The sequence below is a fragment of the Monodelphis domestica genome, chromosome 4 (genome assembly GCF_027887165.1).
Source record: "Monodelphis domestica isolate mMonDom1 chromosome 4, mMonDom1.pri, whole genome shotgun sequence".
NCBI lineage: Eukaryota > Metazoa > Chordata > Mammalia > Didelphimorphia > Didelphidae > Monodelphis > Monodelphis domestica.
The window spans coordinates 434,913,602-434,940,945 of NC_077230.1; the positions used below are offsets into that span (position 1 = coordinate 434,913,602).

General features: G+C 39.2%; 1 protein-coding gene and 1 non-coding gene across 2 annotated transcripts; both read right to left on the reverse strand.

Moving 5' to 3' along the window:
- Window positions 1-2,895: 2,895 nt before the first annotated feature.
- On the reverse strand, window positions 2,896-3,000 carry LOC130454148 (U6 spliceosomal RNA). The gene has a single exon (XR_008911826.1). It is a non-coding gene; the product is annotated as a U6 spliceosomal RNA (small nuclear RNA).
- A 13,746-nt stretch (window positions 3,001-16,746) lies between these two features.
- Window positions 16,747-17,664, reverse strand: monDomV1R1231 (vomeronasal 1 receptor monDomV1R1231). Its single transcript, NM_001166811.1, is given in 1 exon segment — window positions 16,747-17,664. A coding segment is annotated over 1 exon segment (918 nt).
- Window positions 17,665-27,344: the final 9,680 nt, after the last annotated feature.

Consider the following 27,344-nt stretch of genomic DNA (forward strand, 5'->3'; position numbering starts at 1 on the left):
TTTTTCTCTATATGTCTATTAACTCTAATTTTTCTAAGATTTCATTCACCTCTTTTACCTCTTTCTTGTTTATTTTTTGGTTTTATTTATCTAAATTTGATAGTGGTTGGTTCAAGTCTCCCACTAATATGGTTTTACTGTCTATTTCCTCCTTCAATTCTTCAATTCAATTTTTTTCCATTAGAAATTTGGATGCTATACCATTTGGTGCATACATGTTGATTACTGATATTTCCTCATTGTCTATACTGCCTTTTAACAGAATATATTTACCTTCCCTATCCCTTTTGATCAGGTCTATTTTTGCTTTGGCTTTGTCAGATATCATGATTGCAACTCCTGCCTTCTTTCTATCAGTTGAGGCCCAAAAGGTCTTACTCCAACCTTTAATTCTAACCTTGTGAGTGTCAACCTGCCTCATATGTGTTTCTTGAAGACAACAAATGGTAGGGTTTTGGGTTCTAATCCAATCTGCTATTTCTCTACGTTTTATGGGTGAGTTCATCCCATTCACGTTCAAAGTTATGATTGTCAATTGTGGATTCGCTGGCATTTTGATATCTTCCCCTAGTTCTGACCTTTCTTCTTTAGCTATCTATCTCCTTTTGAACCAGTGCTTTACTTTAGGTCAGTCCCCCTAGTCCCCTCCCTTGAGATGCTTCCCTTTCTAGCCCCTCCCTTTTTATGCTCCCTTCCCCTCCCCCCCTCTCCTTCCCTCCCATTTTGTACTCCCTCCCCCCTCCCCCTCCTTAATTTTCCTTTCTTTCTTGCCCTATTGGATAAGATAGAATTCATGATCCCATTGGATCTAGATGTTCTTCCCTCTCAAATTTGATTTCACTGAGAGTAAGGTTTAAGTAATTCCACTTCACGCTCTCTTCCTCTCCTTCTCATATGAGAGTTCTTCCCCTCCCCTTCCCATGTGTATCTTTATATGGAAAAGATTATTCTATTAAGTCCCCCCCCTATTTCTTGAAGTAAATCTTAGTATTATCGACGGTTCCCCCTCCCTTTTCCTTTCTTTGCCCCCACTTTCCCCAAATCTTCTTAATGCCCCAATCTTTCCCTCTGCATGTTTCTTCTAACTACTCTTATGATGCATACAATTTTTGAGAGTTACACAAAACATTTTTCCCACATATTAATATATATAATTTGATGTAAATGGAATCCTTATAGAAGAGAGTTTGACTTAAAGAAAAAGATAAGATTTATCTCCTTTTCCCTTTCTTTCATATTTACCTTTTCATGTTTCTCTTGCTTTCTGTGCTTGGATATCAAATTTTCTACTAAGTTCTGGTCTTTTCTTAGCAAATGCTTGGAAATCTTCTATTCTGTTGAATGCCCATACTTTCCCCTGGAAGTATATAGTCAGTTTTGCTGGGTAGTTGACTCTTGGTTGGAGACCCAGCTCTCTTGCCTTTCTAAATATCTTGTTCCATGCTTTGTGGTCTCTTAGTGTGTTAGCCGCTAAGTCATGTGTGATCCTTATGGGAGCCCCCCTATATCTGAAGCTCCTCTTCTTTGCTTTTTGTAGGATTTTCTCCTTTTCTTGGAAGCTCCTGAATTTGGCAGTTACATTCCTAGAGGTTGTCTTTTGGGGATTTAGTATAGAGGGTGTTCTATGAACCCTTTCTATTTCTATTTTGCCCCCTTGCTCCAGAATGTTTGGGCAATTTTCTTTTATAATCTCCTGTAGAATAATATCGAGTTTATTGTTTATCTCTGGTTTTTCTGGGAGACTGATAATTCGGAAGTTTTCTGTTCTTTCTCTGTTTTCCAAGTCTGTGACCTTTTCAGAGAGATATTTTATGTTTTCTTCTAATTCATTAATTTTTTGGGTTTGCTTTATTGATTCTTGCTGTTTTATGATCTCACTTTCTTCGAGTTGCTTAATTCTGGTCATTAGGGGCTGGTTTTGCTTTTCAGCTTTGTCTGCCCTTCTATTGGATGCTTCGAGCTCTTTTTCCAGTTGAGCAGTCTTATCTGTCAGACTGCTGATCTCTTTCTCCAATTTTTCTTTCCAGGTTTCCATCTTTTGGGTAAGTTCCAGTTTGAGATCTTCCAGAGCTTGTTGATAGTTTCCATTTTGGGAGGCATGTTTGGAATTTTTTTGGGATTTCATCCTCATTCTCTTCTTTTCCTTGGGTACTTCCACCATAAAATTTTTCAATAGTCACCTTTTTCCCTTTCTTCCTGGAGGCTTGATTTTGGGCCATGTGAGCCATCCCTTTGGTGGTTTTATTCCCCTTTCCTTTTTGGTCTGGGGTCTGGGTGATATGGGCGGGTTTTCTGTGAATTTAAGTTGCCTCAGACTAGTTCTTCCCAGTCTCCGAGGTTTCTTAGAGAGCTGGGCCCCTGATCACCGCCAAACTGCCCAGGTGTTCAGCTCTGCCCAGATAATCAGCATGTGGTCCGCCCCTGGTGTTTAGCTCCACCCAGATGCTCAGCGCAACTGCCCCGAGTATAGCTCCCTAGGCCCCCTTTGCTCGGCACTGGATTCTCCCATGAAACCACCCTGAGATGTTTTTTCCTAGCAGTCCCCAGATCCCAAGGACCCTGGAGTGCCCCCCCCAGACAGAGATGTTCCCCACTCACTTGCTGTCCCAGTGAATGCTCCAGTAGCTCACTCTGGTTTGGTATGGGAGGTGGGGGGGAAGGGTGGCTCAGTTCATGTTTCTGTGCAAGCTTTTCCTCCTTATTATAGTGTGGAAATGTTCAAACCCCACGTACTTTCGCCTCTGTGGGGTACTAGGGAGTACTGGGGAGTCCTTCTGTTCCTCCAAAGGTGATTTTTATGCTCCTTTGATGTAGTCTATTTCGTTCGGTGCCGGGGAGAGGAAGCATGTCGTGTCTAGATGGCAGCCATGATTACCCAGCTAGCCTAATAATTTCTAAAATTTGGACTGCTTCATGAATTTGTGTCATCCTAGCCCCAGGACCATGCTAATCTTTTCTATACTGTTCTAATTGTAGTGTATGTGAGACCAAAGTAAGCACTACCCTAATAAAATTGCATTCTCCAAAATGTCCATGATCTCTCAGATGCCAGATCCAATGGTCTTTCTCCCCTCTTCATACTTTTTGACCTCTCTTACAGCCTGTGGCACTGTTGTTCACTCTGTTCTCCTGGATACTCTCTCCCTTGGGTTTTTGCTATGCTATCTTCTCCTCTATATTCTCCTATGATGTCACATCATTTAACTGTCTTCTTTAATAGGTCTTCACACAAGGCATGTACACTGTGAGCATCAGACAAAGTTTTGTCTTCAGTCCCTTCTTGTTTACTTCTCTACTATCATTCTTGGTAATCTCATCAGCTCTCATGAATTAATTATCATATGTATTCATATGATTCCCAGATCAATATATTAATCCCTAAGCTCTGTTCTGGAAAAAAAGTAGGTAGCATAATGGATAGAGAGCTGGGTCTGGAGTTAGAAAAATATGAGTTCAAATCCACCTTCAGAAACATACTAGCTATGTGACCCTGGACAAATTACTTATCTCTGTTTGCCTCGGTTTCCTCATCTGTACTTAACTGGAGAAGGAATGGCAAATGACTACAGTATCTTTGCTAGGAAAACCCCCAAAAGGGGTCCTAAGAGTCATATCCAATTGAAAAATGATAGAACAATAACAACAAAATCTCTCTCCTGATCACCAATCTTGTCCAGCTGACTGCCTCTTGGATGATACTTAGAGACCTCTCAAACTCAGTCAAGTTAGAACTTATTATTTTCCCCCTTAACACTTTTCTTTTGAAACTTCCTTATTATTTTTATAGCATTACTATTCTTGCAGTTAAATAGGCTCACAATCTTAGTGTCATTCTTGACTTTATTTACATAAACTCCTATATCTAATCTATGGCAGTCTTAATGAATTTAGTGCTTGATTTGTGAGACTGTGGTCTTTCTCTGCACTCAGCTCCTTCTCTTTTACCAGGTAACATCAATATTCATGTACTTATTGTAAGAGGTAAATGTAGGGTTTTTTTTTTGACTAATATATTATCCTCATGGTCACCAGGGATTAATTCAAATCTCAGTAGAAATACTCAAGTCAGTTTGGGAATTTTATGGTGTTTTAATTAATATAGAGGGGGGGGGATTAAGAAGAAGAAGAGAGAGAAAGGGGTATAAGATTTCTCTTGCCTAGCCTGAGCCAAGGGGAGTTCAGAAACCTTCTAGCCACAAAGTCTCCTCTGAGATGAGGGGCCTCTTAGTAGGATGGCAGTTTTAGGAAAGGTAAAGGAAAAAAAGGAATCAGCCTAAACTCCGAGAGAGCTCAGGGAAGACACCTCACCTGAACCACGCTACTAAGTTTCTCCCAGTTACCTCATCAAGGACACTCACCACCAGACCCAGACAAAAGCTGCAGGCAAGCCAAGATGCTTTCGCCACCAAAGAGAGCCAGAGCCAGTTTGCTAGAACATGGTCTGTGATAGGCCTTCCTTCTGTTAGATTTAAAATAGTTTATGAGCTTTAAATAGTTGTAGATAAGAGAGTGGGAGCCATAAACGGTGATAATTAAAATGTTTGGGAGCAAGGGAAATATATAACAATTATGACCGCTGAAATACGTTTTCCACTGTGTCTTGGTTTTATATAAATATAAGATGGTCACCAGGGAATATATTCCCAATTTATGAATATTCCCAAGCCAACTGGGTTTTATAGAGAAATTTAATTTATAATACACTGATTAATCAATAGAAAAAGAGAGAAAGTAAGAAAGGAATAAGAATGAAGGGCCTCCAGCCAATAAAGCCTAGACCTCAGTCCTAAGAGATAAATCAGTCAGTTGGTTTTATCACTCACCCAAGATCTCTCTAGGTAAGGCTTCTCATGCCAACCTCAGGCTCCACCTTCAAGAGAGCCTCCTTTCAAGAAATGTTTCCAGAGAATTCTCCTCCTGACTCCTCCTGAGTTCTCCTTCCACAGCCTCCTTCAAGACCTCTCCAGCAGCTCTCCCTCCAGGACCTCTCTCCTCTCCGACCTCCTTCAGAGCAAAAACTCCCAGGACCTCCCAGAGGTCTGACCCCTTTGCACATGTCTGTTGAAGGTCATATTCTCAAATAATTAAATCTTGATCTTTGCTGCAGCCCTTCCTAAATCCTGTTACTCTGAGTAGGGTGGAGATTGTAGTTTCCAAGACCTCGTTCTGTCATTCCAAGTATCTCTATTGTATCAATTCTAAAATCAATCATGACTCAAAGAACTTCCTGTTCTATGCTTAAGCATAGGTCAAAGTCCTTTCCATTGTTTAGCAAAAGGTTTCTGTCCTAAAATAGTCTTAAGTAGGGAGGAGAAGGATTCTCCCATGCCAAGGAGTTTCATATTCCAATAGAGTTCTTACTATCAGTAGGAGATTTTTTCAAGTATGAAATTTCCCAATGGGGAAATTTCCAACATTCATAAGTCTAAGAATTTTTAAGGTTTACACTTCTCAATACTTAATCCTTAAGTATGGGTGTAGACATTCCTGATTTTGTTATACTAAGCAGGGTAGAGTAATCTAAAGTTCACATTATATGTGTGTGTATAAATATATATATATATATATATATATATATATAGAACTTCAATGTGTAGGTACATATATGTATATATAGATATTCCCTTACATAAAGTATTTTCTTTCTACCTCCATTTATTCACTTCTCATAATTTGGTTATCTCTGTACTTCACAACATATTTGTATAACTTCCTCTTTGTCATTCTCACAGCTGCCACCCTAGTACATGGGATTATCACCTCAGTATATCTACTCTCACTATCCTGGCAGGAAAATGATATCCTGGTAGTAAATAGAGTTATAGGGGGTGTTGACCCATATTGGTTTATGGTATATTAATAATACCAATAGTTGTATTTGGTGTGAATACGTTTTCAAATTTGACTGTTGAATAATATGGCTGCCAGGCAGTTGTAGAAAAATCTCTGTTTAGGCCAGTTATAAAAAACCTTTATTTATTGTAACTATTAAAATTTAGAAAAGGGAAGTAAAAGGAAGATAATTGATGAAAAGAAAATATTCCCTAAAGCTAACTAATACGTTTTCTAACTAACCCAACCAAATCCCCTGTCCTGCAAAGGACAGATCCTTTGCCTACCAGGGTAGACACTACACTTTCTACATTTACTAATTAAATTCATAATCTAACTTACTAACCTATTTCCAAAAAAATTATGAACAAAAATACAGATCTGCACCTTTCCTTCTCTCTGCCAAAGATTTCACTGTGCCTCTCAGTGGTAAGGTGTTCACTCAGTAGTTGTCCTCTGGCACCACCAGATGGATTCCGTAGAACTACTCAAATAACTCTCCTGCTTAATTGATCAGACTACTTCCACTTTTTCAGGAAAGATGTTCAAGTCCTTCACAAGTTTTCCAAGGCTGATCAGCAGCAAAGCCAAGAACAACCAACCTCCAAGTGTCTATCCCAGAAGTAGTTGTCCATTTTTCAACTGACACTCCTGAGGCACATGACAAAATTCCTCTTCCTCTGGAATTGTCAAAGTTCCATGAAAATTTCGTAAAGCAGCCTGGAAAATTTCCAGATCCATTTTATAACTCTATCTTTTCACTAAGCTATTTACACTTCTATTATAATTACCATTACAGTAGGCATGAGGACATTGTCTTAACAGAGAAGACTAAGGTCAGTCAATGAAATGGGAAGCAGAATATATAATCTCACTTCTCAATTTATATTCTCAATTTATATGTGGTCATGCCTTAGGTTATAGATTTGTCCACACAATCATTACAGGAGAAGAGCTTCCTTTTGTCAATTAGTCTTTATTCAGATTCCAATTCTGAAGATTAAAAAAAAATCAATTTATAATTGCAGAAAAAGGCTCAAAGAAATCAGTCAAACTCTATGCCTAAACCTCCATCTCTTAGTGTATCTCGTTTCTCTCAATAGAGAGTTTACTTCACCCTACACACAGTAGTTTTCTTAATTTTCTCCCACCCTACCCCCAGCTTCTGATGACTGCATGAAAATGACCATAAATGTGATTTGCATGAATTTTGTCTATAGTTATGTGTATATGTTGGTCTTTACCACCAGAATATAAACGTTTGGATGGAAAGAAATAATTTTTATTTTTAGCCTTTGTATCCACAGATACAGAGAACATTGTCAATAATAAGTGCTTAATCAATATTTGCTACTTAATGGGTTGATTATTAAATATGACATTGTCAGATTTACTAAATTCTTGACTCAAATTTCCAAGTCACTTTGGTGGCTGAAGTCTGAAGTCTCCCTTACTCTTGTTAGATTTAAAATGGTTGAAGGCCTTAAACTGTAACAGTTAAAAGAGTGATGTTGTAAACTGTAGTGAGTTAAAATGGTGGAAGATATAAATTGTGATAGATATAAGAGAGGGTGAGTAAATTTGACCACAGAAAATATGTTTCACTACAGTGTCTTGGTTTTTAAATCAAATATAAGGTGGTCGCCAGGGAAATATTCCCAATTATTCAAATACCCAAGTCAACTGGGTTTTATAGAGATTTTAATTAATACAAATGTAGAATTAAAGAAAAGAAAGAGAGAAAAAGAAAATAAGTAGGAAGGGCCTTTATTAATCTACTTTTCTATTTCTTATCTAGTACCAGATACTATTTTTTAATTATATTTTATTTGATCATTTCCAAGCATTATTCATTAAAGACATAGATCATTTTCTTTTCCTCCCCCCCACCCCCCACCCCCCATAGCCGACGCACAAATCCACTAGTACCAGATACTATTGACAATTACTGCTATATAATGTGGTTTGAAATCTGATTCTGTTAAATTTCCTTCCTAAACATTTTTTCATTACTTCCTTTGATAGTGTTAATCTTTTTTTAACCAAATGAATCTTAAAATTATTTTTCTAATTTACTAAAATATTTTTGTAATTTAATTGCGATGGCATTGAATAATACAATACTGTGGGATTTATTCTTAATAGTGTTTAGTTAAGATAGTTAGACAGTGTAAACATAGATAATTAAATATAGTTGGTAAAAGTCAGATGCTACTCCTCCCCCTTATTCTTTTCCCAACAACTTTCCCTTTTTGTTATTAAATTCATTTTATTTATATGTTATTCCTCCCTTGTGTATAAACCTTTCCCCTTTCCTAAAATCACAATAACAATTTGGCAAAGTTAGCTAGGTTAAGAAACCTTAGCATATGTAGAAAAACAGTTAAATTTTATAGAGGGAAAATCTGGACTGGAATTAGACTGGAGGATTCCATCTAGCACTCAGCAACAGGAACATTCAACAGGGAGGGCCAGGGGAACTCTGGAACTCTAACTAAGCTGGGAGAGATATTTAATTTGTAAATAACCTTCTGACACATGGTCCAAGTGGCTATATTGGATTAATTTTTTTTTCTCTTTCCTTAATTGTATATAAATAAGGTGATTACAGTGGATTACATAAACACAAATTCCATTGTATGTACACAAATAACAATTAATAAGCATATCTGGGCCATGGTAATGGATCTTTTGGTTGTATTATGTAAGTGGGTTCTGCATATTGTGAATCTTAAAATTTTTCAGACTCTACCTTGGAACATTATCTTAAGGTTATGGTTAAGGTTATTCTTTATTTTAAACAATGGAGGTATTTAATAAGGAATGTATTGGGAACTTTACATTACTCCACCCATTCTTAGGCATACCTTAGGGAAAGATAAAGTTGTAAAACTCCTTACTGAACAATGCATAAGTACTTAACTCATACTTATAGTGAGGCCAAAACCTTAAGCTAGGTCTATTTTTAGATCTAATACAAAAGGATGCTAAGTACCTATGAAGGTCAAATTAATCTCTAAAAGATCAGGCAACTTGCAAGGGGCAAGCTTAACAAAGAGGTGTGAAGTACTCAGAAGACATAATCTACCCAGAGAAGGTGAGAACTAAAAACTAAGAACAGGCTATCCTAGGAAAAGTGTCTACTGTGATTGATAGATGTGAACATTTAGGGGAGATGATATGGGAGAAAATTCTCTTTAAAAGGAAGGAGCTGGAGGGCTCTGGTATTAGTTCAGCTTTTGTAAGCTGAATTGGAGGTCAGGAGTCAGAGGAGGCTGCTGGGTCTCTGAACACTAGAGTTTTGCTTGGAAAGATCTTGTGGTGAGTGATTAAAGACAGTCTAAGGTTCTCTTTTAAAGAGAAAGGCCTAGGCCCTAGCCATTTCCTACTATTTCCTCCTACTCTGTCTCTCCCCCTTCCCTTAATTCCTTCATTTGTATTAATTAAAATATCCATAAAACCCAGCTGACTTGGGTATTTCATATTTGGGAATTTTCCCCTTGGCGACCACTTATTTTTTATTTAAATCAAGACACTAAAAATTATCTTTACAGTTTTTGGCAATTCACAGTCTTGAAACCCACACTTTCTCGGTCACAATATCTCATATATTGTATTCATTCCTTTTCTCAAAGTATGCAATATGGTTCTGGACTGTCAGTGGATGAAATCATGCCTGGAAATGAAACAAGGATACCCATTATCACCTTTATTATTTAACATTGTTCTAGAAACACTAGCAGTAGCGATTAGAGAAGAAAAAGAAATTAAAGGCATTAAAATAGACAAGGAGGAGACCAAATTATCGCTCTTTGCGGATGATATGATGATTTATTTAAAGAACCCTAGAGGAGAATCAACCAAAAAGCTAGTCAAAATAATCATTAACTTCAGCAAAGTTGCAGAATACAAAATAAACCTGCATAAGTCATCAGCACTTCTTTATATCTCCAACCAATTTCAGCAGCAAGAATTAGAAAGAGAAATACCATTTAAAATCACCCTAGACAATATAAAATACTTAGGAATCTATCTGCCAAAACAAACAGGAACTCTATGAACACAACTACAAAACACTCTCCACACAATTAAAACTAGATCTAAACAATTGGAAAAACATTGATTACTCATGGGTAGGACGAGCTAACATAATACAAACAACCATCCTACCCAAAGTTATCTCTCTAATTAGTGCCATACCCATTGAACATCCAAAAAACTTTTTTACTGAACTAGAAAAAAGCATAACAAAGTTCATTTGGAAGAACAAAGGATCAAGGATATCCAGGGAAATAATGAAAAAAAAAATACAAAGGAAGGGGGCCTTGCAGTCCCAGATCTCAAACTATATCATAAAGCAGTGGTCATCAAAACAATTTGGTACTGGCTAAGAGACAGAAAGGAGGATCAGTGAAATAGACTTGGGGTAACTGACCTCAGCAAGACAGTCTATGACAAACACAAAGACCCCAGCTTTGGTGACCAAAAATCCACTATTTGATAAAAACTGCTGGGAAAATTGGAAGACAGTGTGGGAGAGATTAGGTTTGGATCAACACCTCAGACCCTACACCAAGATAAACTCAGAATGGGTGAATGATTTGAACATAAAGAAGGAAACTATAAGTAAATTAGGTAAACACAGAATAGTATACATGTCAGACCTGTGGGAAGGGAAAGATTTTAAAACCAAGCAAGACATAGAAAGAGTCACAAAATGCAAAATAAATAATTTGGAATATGTCAAATTAAAAGTTTTTGTGCAAACAAAAACAATTTAACTAAAATCAGAAGGAAAGCAACAAATTGGGAAACAATCTTCATAACAAAAACCTCTGATAAGCTCTAATTACTCAAATTTTTAAAGAGCTAAACCAGTTGTACGAAAAATCAAGCCATTCACCAATTAAAAATGGGCAAGGGGCATGAATAGGCAGTTTTCAGATAAAGAAATCAAAATTATTAATAAGCACATGAAAAAGTGTTCTGAATCTCTTATAATCAGAGAGATGCAAATCAAAACAACTCTGAGGTATCACCTCACACCTAGCAGATTGACTAACATTACAGCAAAGGAAAGTAATGAATGCTGAAGGAGATGTGGCAAAGTCGGGACATTAATTCATTGCTGGTGGAGTTGTGAACTGATCCAACCATTCTGGAGGGCAATTTGGAACTATGCCCAAAGGGCGACAAAAGAATATCTATCCTTTGATCCAGCCAAAGCACTGCTGGGTCTGTACCCCAAAGAGATAATAAGGAAAAAGACTTGTTCAAGAATATTCATAGCTGCGCTCTTTGTGGAGGCCAAAAATTTGAAAATGAGGGGATGCCCTTCAATTGGAGAATGTTTGAACAAATTGTGGTATATGTTGGTGATGGTATAGTATTGAGCTAAAAGGAATAATAAAGTGGAGGAATTCCATGGAGACTGGAACAACCTCCAGGAAGTGATTCAGAGTGAAAGGAGCAGAGCCAGGAAAACATTGTACACAGAGATTGATACACTGTGGTACAATCGAATGAAATGGACTTCTCCATTAGTGGCAATGCAATGTCCCTGAACAATCTGCAGGGATCTAGGAGAAAAAACGCCATGCACAAGCAAATGACAAACTGTGGGAGTAAAAGCACCGAGGAAAGGCAACTGCTTGACTACAGGGGTTGAGGGGATATGATTGAAGAGAGACGCTAAATGAACACACTAATGCAAATACCAACATGAAAATGGGTTCAGAGCAAAGACACATGGGATACCCAGTGGAATCGCATGTCGACTATAGGAGGGGTGGTGGGAGCGTGGGGGAGGAAAAGAAAATGATCTTTGTTTCCAATAACTAATGTTTGAAATTGATCAAATAAAATAATGTTTAAAAGTTTTTAAAAAAGAGAGATCTCCCAGTAGTTTCAAAGGATGAGATATTCCACATAAAAACTCATAAGAAGTTTACACCTGAGGACATGGAATATATAAAAAAGAGTATACCTGTCTTTGTAGATGAACCTAATAAAGTAATTAAAGAAGCAAGGAGAGCTATTTTAAGGGTAATTTAAAGGTTGTGATTTAAAATCTAAATTAATTGGTAGCCAGGGAAAAATCCCAAATAAAATACCCAAGTCGGTCTGGAAATTTATTGAAATTTTTAATTAATATAGAGGGAAGGATTTAAGGAGAAAGACAGAAGAAGGTATAGGATTTCTCCCGCCTGGTCTGTGCCAGGGAGAAGTTCAAGATCTCCATCACTATGTCTTTGAAGAAGATTAAAGGCTTCTAAGAGGATAAAATTTGGAAAGTAAAGGAGTGAACTCAGCTAGAAACTCACTGAACTGGACCATAGCTGTAGTAACGCCAAGATGCTGAAAGGCCCAGCAAGCTGCCACCAGCCACTTCTCCACCACCACAGGGTACCAGAGAGAGGAAGTGACATGAAATATATGAAGAGACCTTTTACTCTTGTGTCTGTTCCTCTCAATTTTCACGTCTACCAATCACATCAGAGGCTTTTCTCCAGGACTGCCCATTTTTTAGTTCTCACCTTCTTTGATTAGATTATATCTTTTGAGTTATTTAACTCTTCTGTGTTAAGTTCACCTTTTATTAGTCACTTAACCCTTTTTGGGATTAATTTATCCATTATAGTTACTTAACACCTTATTGAATTAAGATCTAAAAATAGACTTAGATTAAAGTTCTAGCTTCACTATAAATTAAGAACTAAATACCTTCATTGTTCAATCAGGAGATTACAACTTTATCTTCACCATGAACTAGGATCTAAGTAGGGTGGAATAATTTAAAATTCACACTATTGATTTTTTTGACTCTGATTAGAATTATTTTGTCCTGTTAATGAAAGAGCTTTTAACAAAAAGGGGAAAGAAATGAGTTCATAGAGGAAACTAGGCAGGATTCCTTGTTAACACCATGGCCAGAACATTATAATGGCACTGACAAGAACAGCAAAGTTCAGTATGACAGGATGAAGGAAGCTAGGCAGGCAATTTTAGAGGTTATGGGTAGACACACTAAGAAGCCAAATGCATGATCCAAATTTGAAGGGAAAAAACAAAAAGCCACTAAAACACCAACATCATCCCTTAACCGAATTACTCAAGCTGCCATGACATACCTGACAATGGATGTTCTTGAAGAGGGAACAACAGCACATATAAAAAGGATCTTTGTGAAAAATACTATTCCTAACATAAAATTATTCTTCAAAAACAGTTCTCCTGATTGGGAGGAGATGGAACTGGATGATATTAGAAGAAAGGCTCAGATACTTAAGCACAGATAATGAGGATAAATATGAGGAGAGAGATGCACTGATAGAAGATCTTAAAAGAAAATTAAAGGAAGCAGAAGGAAAAGCTAGAGAAAGCGAGATTAAAGAGGTTAAGGCAGTGGCTGCATTAAGATCTATGAAACCTAATAACAATAATTATAAGCCTAGGAATAGAAAATCAGATCCCCAGCATTGTTTCCTCTGAAATAAAATTCGGCATTTTGTAAAGAATGTAGATACAGAGGTCAGTTTTCCAGACAATTGAACTGGTGTGGAGGATTTAATAGGCAAAATAATTGGAACAACAATAATAACTGGAATAATAACAATAATGGCTGGAATGATAATAACTACTCAAGAAGAAATAATCATTTTAGGTTGTAATTTAGCTACTCTCTCTGGTTTCCCAGTAGCTCCTATTACTTCCATTGTACCAACAACTCTACAATTCATAGGAAGACTTTACAAAACTGATTTACTGGCTCCAGTATCAACTAAAAGATCATAAATCTGATCACCTATAGTGACAGATACATATGGTTCTGTACTGTTTGGAGGTTGAAATGTTTCTAATATTGGTGCAAGCACAGTAACATCAGTTCAAAGCTCAGTCATTTCCTGTCCATCCAAGTTTACATCTGCTTGAACTCCATGATATTCCCAGGATTTTACATCTTTAACTCCATCATCAGCTTTTTCACTCCTCCCTTTGGTCCTTATACTCTCTACCTTGGTATCATTTTTCTCATTTACAATTATATTATCATCATCCAGTTGATATTTTTCATGATTTTCCATTACCTTACAGTCATTAGAATTTTCTACAAATTTTACACTATAATATTCTTTTTCCCTATAATTATTAACACTAATCATAATATCCTTTGATTCAATCACTTCACCTATATCTTCATTAACCTTATTACCATTACAATCACTTTTATTTATTCTCAATTCCTTATTCCTTGATTTAGGTACAGAAGAACACTGGGTAAACCTTCATAAGGACAAACCCCTTTGCTTTGATCACCCTCAACAATCTGACTGTATTTAGGCCATGCTGCAGATATAACCCAGTCCTGCATTGTGCTCAATTCTGGTGCTTGAGCTCCCTGACAGCAAGCATTCTGGCATATATTTCCATTGTTCCTTCTTGAAGTTATTCTAGCTATTATTGTTATTGTTGTTCCAGTTATTATTTTTGTTATCCCAATTATTTTGCCTATTAAACCCTCCATATCTGTTCAATTGTCTGGAAAACTGACCTCTGTATCTCCATACCCTGACAAAACACCCAATTCTTTTGTAGAGGAAACAACATTAAACTCTTTAATCTCTCTTTCTCCAGCTTTTCCTTCTGCTTCTTTTAATTTTCTTTTAAGATCCTCTATCACTATGTCTCTCTCCTCATGGATGCTGTGCTTCTTGGTGGAGAATGTGCCATTTATTGTTCTTTGGTCGAGGGAGGACTTTCCCCCCAATTGTTTTTAATATAAAAATACATTAAATGTCCTTGCTCTAGACTAAATAAGTTAAATGATTGTTGTTGGAAAGCATACCATTGGACACTTGGGTCTAAAATACTAAGAGTAATCACACATAGGAATGCACCAGTAATTTGAAATAGCAACCAATGTCAAGGCCACTGGGGAACACCTGGTTGGGGATCCCCAGGGGGTAAGAATATAGACAGACTCTGGAGGCCTGGGCAATGACTTAGTTTATTCATTTGAGGTACAAAATTTATAGGGGAAATGACATAGACTAAAAAATTAGGTAATCTTTTTACAGAAACAATGATAGGTAATGATTTACAAGGTAAGGATAATGAACAGGTGACTTCATGGCTGTTGGATCAAATTGTTCTCATCCACTCATTCTGTCAGAGGACGTCTTTACATGCTTGGGGTAGACATTGATCTGCTTGCCAAGAAATTTGAGACCTGTTTTACTTTCACTGCTGAGATGGTTTTATCAGGGTGTGTTGCTGCTCATGCCACAATTACTTGTAGCCAGAGGTGACAGCTGGCTTAAAGGCAGACACCAAGAATGGATGAACAACCCTAAAAGGGGATCAATAAACTGCATAACAAAGGTTCCAGTCCATCCTGAACACCCCATGCACCCCAAATTCTAGATAGTTAGTTCAGGAGATTGTATTCTAGAGTCAAGAAGAATCCTCTTTATAAGTTCAAATCTTACCTCAGACACTTCCCAGCTGAGTGACCTTGGCCAAATGACTTAACCCTATTTTTCTCAGTTTCTCCATCTGTAAAATGAAGTGGAGAAGGAAATGGCCAACCACTCTAGTGGTTTCTTTTGTCAGGAAATCATTAGGCTCCCAGCTAGGTATGGGGGTTACAAGTTACCATATATCATATGCTCTCAAAGAGCTTGCATTATAATAGGGACACAGGAAGGATTTTTATATATTCATATAATATGAATACTAAGGAAATAAATACAAAGGAATTAAATCCAAGGGAGTTTGTGAAGGAGGAGAGCCTAAGTAAGTAGAAATATTGATGAAATCTTCATATAGAGATAGCAACAAATATTTGTCTTAAAGGAAGAGATACTCAGTGAGGGAGAGGTAAGGAGACAATATCAGGAGGAAAGGAGACATTCCCTAGGTCAGAGATGGTGAACCTTTTAGAGATGTAGTGCTGGGCCAGCCCCCACCGCAATCCCTCGACCAAGTGCCACATCTGTCCTCACTAGGGACTGAGTGCCACATCCCATCACCCAAACTTGCCTCCCTGCAACCCTCTTATTCCAGACAGTAGAGGGAAGAAGCATTCCCATTGGGCTGCTGGGCAGGAGGGTGGGTAATAAGAGGCACTTGAGGAGAGGGGACAGACAGTGGCCCCAGAATTCCACTCCCCTCAAGATCTGTGCCAAATTGTGAGCTCCACTTCCCTCAAACCTAGCTACTCTCCAGCCCCACCACAGGAATTACCTTCACCACAGATTCAACAGGCTGCTATCTGCCCTGGACCCTCACATAGCATGTGAGCCAATTTCTACCCCCAACCCCAACACCTTACCCCAGACAGGGGAAGGAGGAAACACTCCTATTGGGGCAGGGGAAGTGAGGAATGTTTTCAGGTATATGGGGAAGGGGAAAGGAACAGCTGCACCATGAGTCCATCTGGCTTTCTAGTAATGACATCTGCGGTTGATGGCAGGTGTGCCCATCGAGAGGGTTCTTCATGCCCTTTTGGACACACGTGCCATGGGTTCAACATCACTGCCCAAGTTATAGGGGAAAGTCAGTACAAAAGCACAGCAATCATTAATAAAGTGTGGGAGAAACCAAGAGAATTATGATTTGGGAGGAATGTAAAGTGCTAGAGGAGGAGTAACAGCCAATATTGCTGGAGTTTAAAGTGAGGCTGGCAAGAATTTCCACAGAGAGCTTTACAATTCAAACCATAATCTAGTGGGAACATCCCATGTCCTCCTTCAAACCTGACTGTCCTATACTTAACATTGGGAAAGGCTGACATCTCCCACACCCACAGATCCAGGTCCACTTGGATTCACTATGTTATGGGTCCTTTCCCAGAAATCTTCACTAAGAAATTTGATCTATAGATGAATTGACTTGGAAATCCTAACAGCTGTTCTAAGAATGGAGACTTGGCTTCTGCCAGGAGGCACAGCAGGACCTGAAGATCTGACTGTCCCTGTGAATCAGCAAGAAGGGGCTGGTGGTTGGGAAACACAAGGCAGTGAAAGTAGACATGACCACCAGCCAGTCACCAGAATGAATGTCGTACACTTTGTACAGTGCAAAGCTACAGCTGATGCAATAAGCAGAAACAAAGATGCTCAGCAGCAGCAGGACGGTTTGGGTGGCCCTGATCTCCGGAGAAGTCTTCTGGGAGCGGCTCGTGCGGTGAATGTGCTGGACTTTCCGTTGATGTTTGTACAGCAGAACTATTATGTAGCCGCTGGCCCAGACCATGCCTCCGACACAAAGGATGTCTCGCAGGGAGGGCAGAATGATTATTTCCTTTAACACCTTTTCCCAGTAGCAATAAAGGACTTCAAATCCCCCTGTGTGGCTGCTGTTGATCCTCTTTGATCCTGTTATATGAAAGGGCACGTTTACTTCTATGATCATGTTGAATATCCAGCAGAGGAGACACGAGGGCCTGATGAGCTTCAGAACTCTGACTTTGTGTTTGGCCAACCTAGAGCTGCTGGGACTAATAGTGACAGCCTGAAAGATACTCAGGAGGCATGTGGTGCAGACGGCAAGGCCCCGGCTCATCCTTTGGAAGTAAAATACCATTTGACAGCCTAGGCTTCCCAGGAAGTAAACATTCCCAAAATAGAAATTTACTAGTGGGCATCCCTTAGAGAGGAGCACTATGGTGTTAGTCAGTGTTAGTTGGACCAGAATGGGGTCCAATAGCCTTGACCTGGGGCTGCTAAACAAAGTATGGGCATAAAAGCAGAGGAATGAGGAGTTGCCCAGGACCCCAACTCCAGTCTGAGAAAGGAAGATGATCCCTAGGACTGTGTCATAGAGAGACATGATCTTGGAGTGTTTTGGGGATATGTCTAGAGATATCATGAGAGAAGAGAGGAAAGAACAATCAAAAATCTCTCATAGTAAACACAATGAAGACTCATAATCTACATGTGAGTTATGATGGATATTTATGATGTAGTGGCAGCTGGTGGCCAAATGTGTCTTCAGAATCTTTTAGGAGACTATATATACCCCCAGATACACACACATGGACAAACCCTTCTTCCCAACCACACAGTTACATATGCATAGCCATATTCCTTCTTTCTCTGCCCAGCTTCATCCATGGACTTCCCAGATATTCCACATGCCACACTGACTCCTATTTGCAGATGATATAAAACTGGAACATTTGGGGATGATTTGTGGAGGGAGTTCTATATCCCTTTAACAGAATTCTGAGTCAAAGCTTTGAATGCATAAAAGAAGGAATTCATTCTTGGTTAATGAAACAGGAACTACAATGACTATATGGAAGGGAGGTCTTTAACACATCCCAGTTTCCAGCCTGCGTCCCCACATAATTTGGTGCATGTCACTTGTGGGGAGAGTATGGGCTTTCTCTTCTTTCTGCTGAAAACTTACCTGTATTCCATTAAAAGGATCACTTTTCTTATATGTATAACTTCTGACCATTGAACTTCCAGGGGCCATCAGTGCTCCAATGTACATGGCCTTTTAGAAATGGAGCAGACTGGAACCAGTAGCAAACTACAATCCCATCCAAGGGGACGATGATAGCAAAATCTTTTCTATGTAGTAAGGAATGAAAGGCATAAAAGTAGGAACTTAACTCTAACTGAGCCAGACAGAAAGAAGTTGTGGGAAAGGGTTAATGTCTTACCTCAAGGTTTATTACCTTTACAGAAAGATCTCTTCAGGGTCTCAGTCCATAACACTGAAATTTCAAACTGTTTTTCACAGAATAAAAATTGCATAATCAGGTTTGCTCACGATGTAATATTTTAAATGGCACTTCTTGAAGTACAAGTCAGGTCTATGAGCCCAAGTTAAGCGCTTAGTATCAACAAGACAAAGACAGTCACCTCTCTTGGAGAGGAGTGAGCTACTTTGAAGAGATAATGGTCTGATGTCCATTTGAATATTTAGACAACTGAATCTGGAAACATTCATGTCAAGAAGCCCCCATTTGTCTTCCGTGTTTTGAATAACATTCAAAAAGACTGATTGAAGTCATCAGTTGCCCTGTGAACAGGGACTCTATAATGCTTTGACTCAATCAAAGCCACTCAAAGAGCTTGCATTATGAAACCAATATGGTTCTGATATCTAAAGGAGGGAAATAAATCAGAGAAGATAATCTAGAGATTTGCATGAATATTCATGCAAAAATTTTAAACAGGCACTTGCAAGGAGATGACAACATCTCATCAAAAGACTCAGAGCCCAGGAGGGTGGGATTTATACCAGGAAGGCAGGAGCTTTGACAACAAGGACTGCATGTATTGATGGGGTGATGTGTTGTGCCTCAAAGACAAAAGGGGGTGAACTGGGCAGTTCAGGGGATGATTAGATATCTCAGGTACAAACACATGCTTATCAGAAGCAAACTGAAGGTGCCTCTCTGTGCTTATCAAAAAGCTAAGGGAGAGGCCAAGGGAGTGTCTCTCTTAGAAGCCCTTCCTTATAGGTTTCTGTTGCTCAAAGTCATCTTCTTTAGGTACTGCAGGGTTGTAAGGAAAAAGGATTCCCTATGTGCTCTCTGACTTGGAATATCTCTGGGGTTTGGGGGTGTCCAGGGGAAGCCTATAACCCATCTCACACCTTCCCTGGCTTTATATATAAGAAGAGGACAGCATTGTAGTTAGTTCTTGCCTCTCGTGTCTCTGAACATCGATGAGATTCTGCAGATTAATTGCTGTGAGTGAAGGGCTATTGAAATGTCACAGTTCTTATTTGTCCCCACGAAGCCCTTCCAGTACCACCAGAAGTGCCCCCAAGTTTTCTCTTCTTCAGTATGTGCTTACCCAGGTTTTCCTGCTCACCTTCAAGAGGGTTATTCTCCAGTCCCTTCACCCACTCCATCTCTGCCTGAACCTGAGCACAGTGTGGCCCAACAAGGGGAACCTCATCTCCCTCCTTTGCTTAGCTCAGAGCCTGTGATACATCAGAGGACAAGACACTGACCTGTTCCTAGTGCTCTGTTGTACTGGGAAGGCCCTGGAGCCCTCCGTGCATTTACACTGCTGTGTTCTACTTGGCTACCTCCTCCTCTGTTGATAGCTGGACTCTCTGAGGAGACAATCACCCTTTTTCTGCCAGGTACCCTCCCTTTGGATCTGACCCCTCCTCCCAGCTCCTTCAAATTGTTTTCTGTGATGGCTGCTTCTGAGCTAGGTGGCATCTCCACATTTGACAAGGATAACTTCTATGTTTTATAGGTAATGAACTGTCCAGGTTCATGCATACTTACCTCATGTGATATATTAGAGGTCTGCATCCAATTGGGAATCCATCCATTACTGGGTACTTTTGGGGTCTAGCCATTCACCTAGTGCCAAATCCATTTACCAGATAATTCTTCTTTATTTCTCAGTTCTGGCTCCACAGCTAACATGAGGGATTTGGACCCAGGGCAGTGGTGCTTCCCTACTCCAGCAGACTAATTACTGCCTCAATAAAGAAACATCAGATCAGGCTGCCCTAGTCATGGTGAAGTCTCATCAACTTTGACTTACTACCACTGGAGATCACACAACTTCAATCATGACCCAAATGGCAAAGTCACAATCTCAGCACAGAGGATGAGAAAATCACCCAGAAACAGAACAAAATTCTCCCTCCCATTGGGCTCCCTTGCTAGGAGGTGTCTGCCCCTTTCTTGGCACACAGCAAGGCTGGCTATGGCTCCCTCCCCAGCCCTAGGATGTAAGTCTGAAACAGACACTAGTGGCTGACCTGGAGTCCATCCCAAGACTAATGAGACAGAACTTGAGTAATGGAGCAAGGCTTTATTGGAGGAAAGGAGGGAGGTGGAAGGCCAATGGCCATGGAGTAGGATGGGGAGGATGGGAGAATAGGGGGGGAGCCAGCAGTCTGTAAAAAACTAGGGGTCTCTGTCTGGGATGGAGAATGGGGAATCATTTATAGTGTACTGTTCCAGGATTGAGTAACCTGATTTGTCTCTATTGGGCAAAGTTGGGGTACTTGTGTTTGGCTTTGGGGTTGGGGAACTTTGGTTCCCAGACTTGTCTAGTCCTCAGTATGGTACAGACAATATAAGACCAGAACATCCATCCACCATGGATTTCTCAGGTGTGAATTTCAAAACTACTCAACCCTGTTCAAACCATTCTTTAGAGGATGGGATTTGGCTATTTCCTGATCAATAACAATAGAGATACTTGGAATGACAGAATCAAGTCTTGGAAACTACAATCTCCACCCTACTCAAGGTAACAGGATTTTGAAAGGGCTGCAGCAAAAGCTCAAGATATAATTATTTGAGAATATGGCCTTCAACAGACACGTGCAAAGGGGACAGACATCTGGGTGGTCCTGGGTTAAACTAGAGCCACCATTAGCACATATGAGACACAGGAAGTGAGGTAGAGGACAGCTGAGAAGGGCTTCCTTCTTCCTGTGTGGAGGGGAGTGTGGTGGTTGGAGCCTGGTGCTTGGAGTGGAGGCCCTCAGACTGTTTCTCCATTTTGGTCACGTGAATGAAAGGGACTGATCTCTTTTCTTTGCCTTGGCTTTCCAAGGCCTTGGGCCTTTGGCCCAGCCTAAGCAGAGTGGGTTTTGAAGCCCTATTCCCTTCTCTCCCCTTTCTCTCTCTCTCTCTCTAATACCTTTCTTCCCACTGTTTGTAATTAAAAACTCCATAAAAGGTTGACTGTTGACTTGAGTTTTCATTTAGGAATTACATAGCTGAATTCCTTGGTGACCTTAAATTAATATATATATATATATATATATATATATATATATATATATATAAGTCTTTTAAAGTGATTTCCATATCACATTGTGGCTGACCACACGGGAGTCTAAAGAATTCTCTCAATAAACTTCTAAATTTTCTTGCCTTTTTACTCTACTTTCTCACCACTTAGTCCTTTTTAACAGCTAACTTGGCTTAAGACACAGCTGCTAGAACAAGTGAGTATAAAAAACTTCTTCTCTCTTCTCTTTTCTCCCTAAGTTAAATTGGAATCAGCAGTTTTTCTTTTTCTTCCATTTAATCTTAAGGGGCAACTGGGTGGCTCAGAGGATTGAGAGCCAGGGCTAGAGACAGAAGGTCCTAGGTTCAAATTGGACCTCAGATACTTCCTAGCTGTGTGACTCTGATAGATAGAAAACAGCTGTTTTAAATCTCAGCAAGAGGACCCTAAAGACCTGGCTGGGAGAGCTGTTTCTAAATATCCTTTCCCTTAAGGAACAACTTCCTAGATTATAAAAAAAACACCCCTGTGGAAAGTTTTTCGCTTTGCCCTGCTCCCCATGTGTTTTGTGAAGACTGTTAGAGAAATAATTATAATATATATATATATATATATATATATATACATAAATGAGTACTACATTCTTTGACATTTATATAGCAGTTGAAGAATTAGGGGCATTGAGAAATGCAGGATACCTCCAATTTTTTATATTAATATGTACTGTCATTTTTGTACTCCTCAATACTGTATTTAGAGATGCTAAAATGAAAAAAATTGAGGATAAAATGCAAGCCCAATTAGAAGATCTAAAATGTTTCTTACAGGATCAATTGGCAAACACCCACTCTACCAGAAACAGACCTGTTTCTGAACCTTTGAATGAGGAAATTTCCTTCCCTGAAATAGAGATGGAAAAAACCTTCCCTATAGCTCTGAAACATACCTGAATAATTGCCAAGGGAAAAAAGGCAACAATTTATACGGATTCTAGATATGTTTTTGGCATTTGTCACTCAGTCGGGATGCTATGGCTCGAGAGAGGATTTTTAACCTCAGCTGGAAAACCCATAGCTAATGCAGAAATTATTAATGAAGTTCTTTCTGCACTCAAACTGCCTGAAGCCCTAGCTCTAGTTCATTGCTCTGCCCATACAGGTGGCTCTGACCCTGTCTCTAAAGGAAATGACTGAGCAGATGCCGCTGCAAAGCTAGCAGCCATAGAAGGACTTGGACTAATTTTAATATTAACAACAACTGATGATTTAAATTTATTACTTGCCGATAATGAAAAGAAAGTGGAAAAATGGAAACAAAAATTTAAAGCAAAACAGATTAATGGAGTGTGGGTATAGTCTGAAGGGAAACCCCTGCTCCCTAGAAGTTTCTATAACCAAATTTACCAATCTGTGCATAAAAATTGTCACTTTGGTACCCAGGGCATCGTGGACTCTATTAAGATAGTATGGATAGCCCCCAGTATAACTACTCTAGCCTCTAAAGTGTGTTCAGCCTGTTCTACCTGCCAGGCATATAACCAACACGCCTTTCATAGCAAAGCTTTCGGTGGGCGTCCTCTGCCTTACACACTTTTTGAGCACCTACAGATAGATTTCATAACAATGCCAAAGGCCAGACATTATAAATTTTGTCTAGTCATAGTAGATCAACTGACCAGATGACCAGAAGCATTTCCTGCGACTCAAGCCATGGTGGCTTTTGTTGCTAAGGTGCTTTTAAAAGAAATTATTCCTCATTTTGGCCTGCCAGCTCTTATTGATTCCAATAGAGGAAGTCATTTTACTGATTCTGTCTTAAACCAAATATATTCTTGCTTGGGGATAACTCCCAAATTCCATGTTCTATATCATCCCCTGAGCTCAGGCCAAGTTGAAAGGATGAATAAAGAACTTAAAATTATGATTGGCAAATTATGCACTGAGACCCATTTAAAATGGCCTGAAATTTTCCCTCTGGGCCTATTTTATCTTAGAAGCAGGCCTAGAGGAGACTTACATATTTCACCATTTGAAATGCTTTTTGGACATCCGCTTATACAGGCTAAGTCTTTCTCCCCAGCATATACATCACTATTAGGGGGAGATACTACTATTGCTTCCTATATACAGGAATTACAGCATAAACTGCGTGAACTTCATGAATCTGGAGCTACAGTATAAGCTGGACCATTAGACTTTTCTCTGCATGACCTGAACCCAGGAGACAAGGTGTATATTAAAAATTTCCAGCATACTGGAGCCACTCAGCCTTCGTGGGAAGGACCATTCCAAATATTGTTAACTACTCCAATATCTATAAAGGTTGGAGAAAAGGACTCTTGGATTCATTGCTCACATGTAAAGAGAGCTTTTTCTGCTGAGACTGATTGACTGTATCCTATCACATGCATTGAAGATAATAATCCATTGAGAAGTGGATGCTATTTTTCAAAAACACATTGAATTCCTGATTTTTTTTCTTCTCTTTCCCTTATATTTTTATTATTGCTTTTCTTTTGAATATTTGATTTTTCCCCTTTCCTCATTTCTTATACAAAAGGTACATACAATTAATTTTTTCCCTCTCTCTCTGCAGTAATATAAGTTTAAATATACATACCCAAACAGCTTTAGACTGTGGGAACCTGCCATTTATTGATAAAATGTTATGGGACTATGATTAATGTTTGTGTCTGATTCCAGGAAATGGGATAAAAAACAAGGAGCACAGACTTTACCTGAATAGTGCCAAAAGAGCACACAGGAAATACTAATGTGGACTCAAGGTTGAGACGCTTGACATACGTTAAGTTGTAGGACTTCCTTGTATCTACACTCTTTATGAAGTACTCATACAAGTACAAAAATTTGACTATTATGCTGGCTCCCTATATCCTTGAGAATGAAAAAAGTCAGACCAGGGAATGACTCTAACCTATCAAAATAAAATTCTAGTTTCTTTCCTTCTTATAATATGACAACTTCCTGTAGTCTTGGATGCAAGTGGGTAAGTTAAATATTACTGCATTCTGTCCTACAGACTTGTGGGATAGAAATTACTGTAAATTGGACCTTTACAAGGGCCCATTATAAAGTTATTCTTGCTTACTCAACATTTTATACATAGATTTTGGTATTTTGATTCTGATTTTCAATTTTTTTTTCTTCCCTTTCTCCCAAAAGTTTAACTTTCTTCCATATTTTTCCCTTTATATATTTTTGGTTTTTTTGTTTGTTTTGTTTTTATTGTTTTTGAATTCTTTTAATAACTGACTCATATACCCCCATAACTCAACAATGCATCCTGAGCTGAACTGGATTTTTTTAACACCCACTTCGTGGGGGATTGTATTTTAATAAAATTCCAAGATTTTGAAAAGGTTTTTGGTTGAGAAACATCTTCAAGGAAGAAGCTTGCTAACTCCTAAATCCAGAAAATTAACTGTTGCAGAAAGATGCCAGAAAACCTATATTACATCAAGATCAAGAATGAACCTTGGGGTGTGGTTCCTTGAACTGAAGGTTGATTGAATTTATTTTGAATGTACACTCTTCTGCCAAAGGGGACTTCCCCCTAATTGGTTTTTGTCAATGTGCCCAGCAAAACATTGGTTTTCTGTCTCTCTCTATCTCTCCTATTTTTCCCTTATCTCTAACAATTGTAATTTCATAGCTAGTATGTTTACAAGAACCATCGGAGAGGTTAGCCTTCCTTGGGACTCAGGGAGGATTGTGAATTTCAAAACTACTCAACCCTGTTCAAATCATTCTTTAGAGGATGGGATTTGGCTATTTCCTAATCAATAACAATAGAGATACTTGGAATGACAGAATCAGGCCTTGGAAACTACAATCTCCACCCTACTCAAGGTAACAGGATTTTGAAAGGGCTGCAGCAAAAGCTCAAGATTTAATTATTTGAGAATATGGCCTTCAACAGACACGTGCAAAAAGGACAGACCTCTGGGTGGTCCTGGGTTAAGCTAGAGCCACCATTGGCACAGGTGAAACACAGGAAGTGAAGTAGAGGAGAACTGAGGAGGGCTTCCTTCTTCCTGTGTGGAGGGGAGTGTGGTGGTTGGAACCTGGTGCTTGGAGTGGAGGCCCTCAGACTGTTTCTCCATTTTGGTTACGTGAGTGAAAGGGACTGATCTCTTTTCTTTGCCTTGGCTATCCAAGGCCTTGGGCCTTTGAACCAGCCTAAGCAGAGGGGGTATTGAAGCCCTATTCCCTTCTCCCCCCCCCCTCTCTAATACCTTTCTTCCTACTGTTTGTAATTAAAAACTCCATAAAAGGTTGAATGCTGACTTGAGTTTTCATTTAGGAATTACATAGCTGAATTCCTTGGCAACCTTAAATTAATATATATAGTCTTTTAAAGTGATTTCCATATCACACAGGTCATAGCAGAGAAGAAGCAGTGCCCACAGATGTGGAACTACTTGATTAATTCTGGAGTCCCTTAAGGTGCAGGGGAAGGGGTGGGGGGCTGTCAGTCTCAGTAGGGATTGAGGAAGGGGAAAGGGGGGTTTTGATCCTAGGATATATCAACTAGCACTCACCTGGCTGTCCGCTGTGCCACTGAAAATTTCTGTGTTTCACCCAATGGAGAATGCAGGGGCCAGTCAGGGCTGTAGTTATAGGTACTGGATGTCTGACCTCATCTCCCTCCAGAGCCACCATTATCTTGTCACCTACCAGAGAAGTGATATCAGACAATTAGAGTCAGAGATGTCTCCAGGTGTTTGGGGAACTTTGGCCCCTTGAGCCCATCCTAGTAAGCAATTAAGACAGAGTAATGAGGGATCATCCAAGAGTGGGAGCAGCTGAGAAGCTTTTTCTGCTCCTTAGTAGAGACATTGTGTGTTAGAACCAAGCAAGGGAAAGTGGTGAGCCCTCAGGATTAGGCAACAAGGCTGTCTGAGGATCTTCCCCTGTCCTGGACTATGGGCCTCATGGGGCCTCCCTCCAGTTGCTCCTCTTCTTTATGGTTCCAATTGGCTCTGTGTATGAGAGACAGTAAACTGAGTCACGCTTACATCCTGTCCCTGCTCTCTCATCTCAGAGCCTTAAAGGCCATTTCTGAAGATGTGATTTGGACTTGAAAGAAGGAAATGGACTGAGCACAAATGAGAAAGAATAAATAATCCTGAGAGCAATCAATCAACATTAGTGAATAATCTTCTCTCTTCATGCCATTGCACACCATGTCTAAAAAGCACATGGTGTATGTTCAGTTCAGGAGAGATAGACTGGAGGACCTTCTCCATCACTTCACATAAGTCTATCCAAATTTCCTTGGTTCTGGCCATTATATCATTTCATACAGTATTTTCTATCAAGTTCACATGCCATCATTTTTTCCACCATTCTCTGCCTAATATTGTTTCCTTTCTAGACACAGACATGTTTTTAAAAGAGTTGTTTTAAATAATTCTGAGAATTCTGCCCTCTTTTTTTGCTCTAATTTTTGGGCAAAATTTGTATACACACATAAACTTTTAATAATTTGAATAGAATAGAATATATTATAGATATACACACATGCATATATATATATATATATATATATATATATATATATATAATATGATTTGGTAGCATTCTCGTTTGCTTTGAAGACTATTTGGACCACTTAGCAGCTCTGTCAATAGTGGATTGTGAGGGGTGGCAGCAGGTGGGTGGCTCAGTGTATTAAGAGTCAGGTCTAGAGATGGGTTCAAATCTAGCCTCAGACACTTCCTAGTTGTGTGACCCTACCCTGACCAAGTCACTTAAC